At 24.7% G+C, this 8,366-nt stretch overlaps 1 protein-coding gene across 2 annotated transcripts in view; it reads left to right on the top strand.

Moving 5' to 3' along the window:
• The window catches only part of LOC101241498 (mucin-2), a 68,585-nt gene extending 62,448 nt beyond the window's left edge, over positions 1–6,137 (top strand). For both annotated transcript variants that reach the window (XM_065818535.1, XM_065818536.1), the window contains exon 7: positions 5,396–6,137. In XM_065818535.1, coding sequence (XP_065674607.1) covers positions 5,396–5,866 — 471 coding nt within the window. In that variant the 3' untranslated portion in view covers positions 5,867–6,137. The remainder of the gene's footprint in view (positions 1–5,395) is intronic.
• Positions 6,138–8,366: the final 2,229 nt, after the last annotated feature.

Raw genomic sequence — 8,366 nt, 5'->3', positions numbered from 1 at the left:
ATCATATAATATTGTTACGACTTTACGGATAGCTGAGCGTAAATATCCGTTTAATAAAGTCGTTTAATTAATAAAATACTTTAACTGTATAGTAATCCAATTATAGTTCGATAATCCAGTCAATGTTGATAACAGTTCGATAATCCAGTCCGTATCCTAACGATAATGCTACAACTACTTATACTTCGTACACTTACAGCGTCTTTAGTTCGCTACAGTAGTTCCTTATTAGCTCAGTTACACGCAGAGTACTTCATAGAACTATTCATATTATCAACACTGAGTTCTGACAGCAGCTCGCTTATATAATTATTTAGAGCTTCCAGAATGTTCTACTAAGTTCTATAATCTTCTACAGTCTGTTACAGTCGTCTATATCACCGTGGTAACACAATGACGTCATCACATAACAATTCCAAGTATTTGCCGGCACACGGCCGTTTCGTTGCCATGGTAACGTGTGGCGTTATATTTATAAATTCATAACAAAATAATGAAATAAATAGAATTAAGCTGAGAATTAAGCTTAAGATTAAAACATCGGTCAAAAATGAATGTATAAAAATGGTAAATCAAATTTTTATTTTGGGGGTGACCTTTTTTTGTTGCAGAAAGCTATTTGGGCCTTTTTTCATGATTTTAGGTAAAAGTTCATCGATTTATGATACAGGAAACATTTTATTTGAAAAAAAATTAAAAAGTCATATCCCTAATATATATATATATATATATATATATATATATATATATATATATATATATATATATATATATATATATATATTTTATGTATAGGTATATATATATATTTATATATGTAGATATATATATATATATATACATATATATAGATATATATATATATATATATATATATATATATATACATATATTTTTTATGTATAGGTATATATATATATTTATATATGTAGATATATATATATATATATATATACATATATATATATATATATATATATATATATATATATATATATATATATATATATATATATATATATATATATATATATATATATATATATATATATATATAAACACACACAAATAATTTGAAATGTATTCTACAAAATAGAGTGCTCAAAGACAAGAACAACAAGTGCTCAAAGACATTAATAAATTAGTTGAAAATCACTTATCTAGAATTTTTTTTGTTTTACACTGTGTTTTATCAATAAAGTCTCATCAGAAGAATATTATTATGTATACACATATATATTTGTACATATACATATATATATATAAAACATATAATATATATATATGTTTTATATATATATATATATATATATATATATATAAAACATATATATATTAACAAAACTAGGTAATATATAATAATAAGGTACATAAAAACATAGTAATAGTTTACAATAAAATAAGCTTTAACAATGTAGGGGAGAGTGGGATAATGGCGAACGCGGGTGACTCCGAACATGGTCAAAACAGCATTGTAGAAAAATAAATTCGACAATTTCTTTTTACCTGCCGAGAAGGGATCCTATGCTCAGTTCCACACAAAAAAGTAAAATAAAAGTAATAGATATTTCATCGATTGAAAATATAATCTTTTTATGTTTTTGTTTATAAGAGGCATATTATATTTGAAGTTAATTTATTCCAAAGAAAAGCTCAACGAAACGCAACGCAAAACTTTCCAGAATTTCTTATCAGGTTGTTGAATAGATTTGTTATTTATTAAAAGTTTTTTTTATTTTTAAAGTATATAAATTTTGACAGGGTTCAGGAGGTAAACTGTTTTTACATTTATACTTTAAAATAAAGATCAATGAAAGTATTCATCTTGTATATACTAATAACAATCATGTCATTAAAGAGAGGCTTGGCATGAGTAAAACGATTTTATTTCGATAAATTTATAAGAGATGGAACATATTTTTGTTGATAATATACAGGTTTAAGTTTACTTTTATTGTTACTGTCATCAGTTTAGTTTAGGTGAAAATCAAGAGATTTTATGGTAAATCAGCATTAAATTTTTCTATTTCATTATTAATTGGTTTTAAGTAAAACAGAGTATAAATATTTCAAATTAAGTATTTTATTTTTACAAAAATCCTTTTTATAACTTAACATTTTAGGTTAATTTTCCAAGTTACTTAATAACTTGCTTAAAACATTACTTTTGCACAAATTTTGTAACAAAATTCTAATTTGAGTCTTATATTTAAAAAAACTAATAAGGTTTTATTGAAATACCATAAGTAATAGTTTTATTGAAATATAAAAAATGTTTTATAAGAAAAAAAAAGTAAATAAACTTTCAGGATGCCTTAATATTTATTTATGTTTAATAACCTATATAAATCATAAAGTTATTAAATTATTTATAATGTATTTATAATAAACTTATTATTATATAAATGCAAATAAGAGACAATTTTTATCTTGACGGTTTTCTTGCAAAATTACTTCGAATCAGAACTTTATTAAAAGCAACTAAGCACACGCTAAATATTATTAATTCAAGATCTATGCAGTTTAATTACAAAGAAAAAAGTAGTTAACTATTTAATATATAATAAGCAAATAACAGTAAAGTATAATTTGCCGAATTGTGTAAACTAACAGTAAAGTATAATTTGCCGAATTGTGTAAACTAACAGTAAAGTATAATTTGCCGAATTGTGTAAACTAACGATCCATTTTTCAATTATATTTTCACTAAATTGTTTAAAATCTTTTTTTTTTTTTAAATAATGACGAATTATTTTTCGCACATAGTTTAATTGTTTTAATCTGTTTCACAATGTTTACCGTAAAATCCACTAAAATGCCTATGATGATTGTTGGTTTTTGCAAGATTTATCAAAATCAAAATAAAGCCTGGAGTTTTACGTCATTAATAAGTTTTCACTTTTAAAATTTATTCTTCAGAAGTATTAACACATATAAACCCACAAAACAACTTTGCAACTGATACTAACGATACTTATGTTTATTTTCTAGCGAATGCTTATGTTCATCTTCTATATTAATCAATAAAATATAGATTCTCTTCTAAAAAGTACTTTATAAATTCTAAATCATTTCTGTGAAGGGGGTTCAAAATTCAATTCTTTTTGTTTAACCAGTTATTCTTAATTGATTTTATGGAAAAGTTAAAAAAACCAGGAATTCTACTTTGATAAGATAAAAATGAATTCTACTTTGATAAAATAAAAATGATTTCATTTAATTTAACATTTCATTGTTTTGTCAAAATAATCACTTGTGTTGCAATTGAAGTGGAAGACTAATTATTTATTATGAAAAAAAACATTAAATAATTTCTACACCAAATTAATTTTGGACCTCTATCTACTTTTTTAACCTTGATAACAAAAGGATTATTTTATTCTTAAAAGAAAAAACAGAAGCTTTATTAAAATTAAAAAAAAAAAAGAAATATATAAAAGAAATATATAAAAACATTAATATAGAAATGAAACTAATCATGAAAATTATAAAAATATGTTCAAAAAACTCGTTAAATATGGTAGAGCTGGGCTAGTTGAGCAATTTTTACTAAATCTAACAAATCTCATGAAGGGTGAAAAAACACATAATTTTTTCAATATTTAAAAGATAATTTAAACTGCTAAAAATTTTTAAAGTAAAAAGTATGGTTTTTGATTTTTTTGAGAAGATGTTGCCAAAAGTTTGCAGAACTGCACAACCTGCTTCGGCGAGGTAAGTTGATTATTAGTGTGGGATAAGTTGATCAATCAAGAAATAAATTAATATGCAAGGTACGAAACTCGGGTTAATCGTCAATAAAACTTTCATTAATATTAAGCGTGTGTATAATTTTTCACCTCTTTATTATACACTTTAATGACGTAAGAGAGGAGAAAGAACTAAATAGTAAGAAATGTCATGAAATATGAAAGTAATATTTTATACAACAATTTTGAGTTTTTAGGCCTTATTTAAAAGTTATTAATTCTAAAACAATATACCACTAAATTATTTCTTATCAAAGTTGTTTCTTTGTGTTCGATAGATCAGTTTTATTTATTTTTTTCAAAGCTGCTCAATTTACCCCTATTAGACCAGGCGACACAGTTAGGTTTTAAAGAGAACAGTAAGAATTAATAAGAAATACTTTAATCAAAAGTCCGATAAATTGGTAAAATATCAACACTTAAGTGATAAAAAACACTTAAGTGATGAAGAAATTCATAAGCATCCAAGAGAAAAGAAGAAAAGTTTTTTTAACTTTATTGGTCCAAAATAAAAAAAATTATCTTACTTAAAGTGTATCTTATTTAACTGTGTTTCAGTAATCTTTTTTTGCGAATTATGTTAACATTCTAATTCCCTAACTTTTATCCATTTGATATTTTCTCATGCAGTTTTGGAGATATTCGAGATTTGTTAATGTTAGCTCTAATTTTTTAACGAAAATTTTTTTTAACTTCTCTGACATTTGATTTTTATTGCATAACTGCTCTTAAAAAGTGAATAAATCAAAAATAAATATAATTAAGTTGTGAAACCTGTTATTAAAATGAAATGGTTTAGATGAATATGACGCTAATATATTAAAATGGCTGATGTTTAGATGAGGTTGACGCTAATATAATAAAATGGCTGGTTCAAATGAGGTTGCCGTTGATATATACAAATTAGTGTATGATATAAGTGAAATATTAACATTTCATATTTTCAATTAAAACATCAAAAAACAAAAGTTTGTTGATACTTTAGTGAGTATGAATGATTTTTGACGTAAATTTATCATAAAAATTTCATGTTAACTCCATAGGAAAAAATTTCATAAAATTAAACCACATCTAAATTTTTACTTCTTAAAAATCTTTTACTTTTCTTTTATAAATAGTCATGGTAAGTATAGTTACAACATTAGTTACTTAATTTACGTCAACATCATGTGGACAAGTATCAATCACATTAAGCTAAAAAAGATTACAGAAAACAAAAACATAGTGATAAAATTATTTAACTTTTTAACTTGCCATTTATCACACACAGGTTTTGCTTTGTAATGTTTTTTTTTAAATAGATAATACCAATCAAAACTAATTCAGATAAGATCAATGAAAAATTAAAATTAAAAGAAAAAGCAATGTTATTTAAATATATTATTAATAACAACAAAAGTAATAATAGTAATTATTATTATAGTTATTTTTATTAATATATTTAACAATAATAATTAACTATTATTCGCCGGTGCACGGCGATAAGACAAAATCAGTGTCTTCTTTTGCTCCGGCAGTTAACTTTGTTGTAAAGAATATGTAAATTGAAAAATTTAATATAAACGGCAAATAAAATGTTAAAAAAAAAAAATCGACATACAAAAAATATGCGTGAAAATGACAACTTTATAAAATTTTGCATTTAGACTCCTGCTGCTCTGGATTCAACAGAGGGTCCACAAAACAATCATGCCTCCATAATCCGAATGGAAAGCAATTCTCTTAGTACATTGCCATCTACACTAAACAACTTTCAAGTAAAGTCAAACCCTTTATATGATAACTATTATGAACAACCTACTCAAAACATAGTAGAAGAGTCTCCAACCACGGCAAATGAGACACCAGTGTACCAAACGGTCAAGCCTGATTTACATAGTTCTTACAATAACCCAACATTTGAGCAAGATGTAGAAAAAAAACAGAAAAAAAAACGAGTGTTGTTTGCACCACTGCCACCACCGCCGCCACCACCACCACAAGAAAACGATTATACTGAATCAGACGAAAAAAATTTGATAGATTTTCCTTCAAATAATTTTATTAAAAACGACACAGAAAAGCAGTATCAAGGAAGCTCAAAGTATGATTACAATCGAGCTATTACAGAGATTTAGCATAGATTTCGCAACGATAACATAGATTAGTTTTAAATTTACTTTAAATGCTTGACTCCGTGATTTCATATCAAATAATATTTTTTTAATTTTTTTATTATAAATATTAAAAATAATCACCATACAAAACAGAAAAAAAAAGTTCTTTATAATGAATAACATATAGATTCAATACTTTAAACTTTCGTTAGTTTTGTAGATAAAGTAATGCAATATTATATAAAATTACCATGTTGTAAATTTTATTACTAAATAAATAAAATTTTAGTCATGTATTTTTTCGAAGAATACGTAGATATTTTTGAATAAAGGATTGCTGATAAGTAGAAGTGATTGAGGTATTTAGAGCGAACGGGAATCTGTTGGGGTTTCTGGTAATTTTTTTATTTTTTATTTTATATCCATTTGTTTAACAATAAAATATGAAAATTTACAATAATATTTTTATAAACTTAGAAAAAAAAGTTTAGGTGTCACTCATATAGTTAAAAAACTAGTCAAAGGAGTGACACCTAAAAAAAAAAATATTAACAAATAAAACACAGAAAGAATTATAAATAAGAAAAAAAGATTAAAAAGAAAAAAAAATGAAGAATGAAAAATAAAGCACTAATAAATAAAAATGATATTAATAATTGCAATAATAATATAATAAAAATATTAATACAAATAATAATGTGAATAAAAAAACAAATAGTAACTATATCATGATAACTTTACTAAAAATTATAACTAATGATAAAACAATGGTAAAAATAATTATAGTAAAGTTTATAACTATGGCAGAAATTAATAAAATAAACATAACATTTGCAAAAATTAGGACAATAACCATAAAACTATTACAACTATTGAATCACTATCACTATCATTATAAATAATATTAATAAGATTTAAAAAACATAGATAAATTAATGATAATAGTAATATTAGTAGAGTTAAAAAAGACAGTATAAAATAAAAGTAATAATAATTTTATAAATACAGTAATATAAAAAAGCAATAATAATAAAAGATAAAATTAATACTTATTAAATATATACTGAAATATAAATTTCCTAATTTGGTTTCGATTGAGAAGAAGAATGTTAGTAATAAAAGGGTATTTAGTTAAAATCTTTTTTTTTATAAATAGCATTATTTGGTTCCAGTGAGAAAACATTGATGACTATATTTGATAGTGTTGAATAAGGAAGCGTGCAAGTTAAAATTTTCAGTATTTCGAGTGTAATATTTGTGTGTTACTTGTTTTAATAAAAAATTATTGAATGAATTTGGTTGTTTTGAAGAAAATCAATCACAAAGAGACAATTATAAAGCTTTACAAGATCTTGAAATTTTAGAACTTTTAATTCAGAAAACCTATTTTCGATATTAGATCGTAAGGGAGAAAACGTCACAATTCTTAAGGAAGTGCATTGTAAACTGTTTATACAATGTAATATAAAACTACATTTTTGACCCCAAACAGTGCAACAATAACTTAAAGGTGAGGAGAACAAGGAATAGTAAATTGATATTAAAACATGTTGGGGAACATAGTGTCGTATTAATGACAGCATACTATTGGCACGTGAGAGTTTTTTATTTAATTGAATTAATTGATAGTACCATTGGTGCAAGGTAATTTAGTGGTTATCGGATGGTTTGTGTCAGCAAGGATCTTTTTAAGGATATTAATACAGGTCTTTTCTAGTACTTCTTCAATGTCAAAACGAATAGTGAAACGGCTCGAGTTGGTTGCATCAAGTCTAATCCCAGCAAACTCGCCATGCTTGGCCTATGCATGGCCCACCATTGGCGTCATTACTGGCCCACCATTGGGTGACAAGCATGGTTCAATCCAATTCTTGCTCACCGTTTAAGGCATGGTTTATGCATGGCTGTCGTTTTTCGTTTTTTTTTTATGCTGCTTTTGGTTCAATTTGTTTTTTTTTAACATTTATTGCTATTTTTATAAATTACCAATACTTTAATAAACGCGAGATTTTAATTCAGAGACTAGTTAAAGAAGTAAAACAAATCAGAAACAAAAAGGTGAAGCGGGATGATGCTTACCTACCTAAAAAAGTTGCATGGGTGATATAAAATGGAATGTGGGATATTTTAAACTATAAATATACAGTCATTTTAGCAATAAGTTTTATATTACCAAATACTTTTATTTCAATAAAATTGCTTTGCAATACAATACATATAAAAGTTCAAGGTTAGCGAACAGTTAAACTTCTACCAACATTTCAATTTGATGCTTGCATGAACTAACGTTTGGTACTTTTCGATATCCATATTTTTCTGCCTGTCAATCTGATAGATTTAGCAACTACAACCAAGTCACCCAAAAATAGCGAAAAGTGAAGAAATCTTAAAATAAGTATAAAATTGTAACCAAAATAGCTAAAAGCACAGTAGTTGTAAAATAAGCTATAAAAGTTGGTAATAAGATTAAATAAGTAATAGATTTATCTCTTCTACATTAATAAAGTAACCCATGTTTATA

Source organism: Hydra vulgaris, chromosome 14 (genome assembly GCF_038396675.1).
Source record: "Hydra vulgaris chromosome 14, alternate assembly HydraT2T_AEP".
In the NCBI taxonomy this organism is placed as follows: Eukaryota; Metazoa; Cnidaria; class Hydrozoa; order Anthoathecata; family Hydridae; genus Hydra; species Hydra vulgaris.
This window is presented reverse-complemented; position numbering and strand designations above follow the sequence as displayed.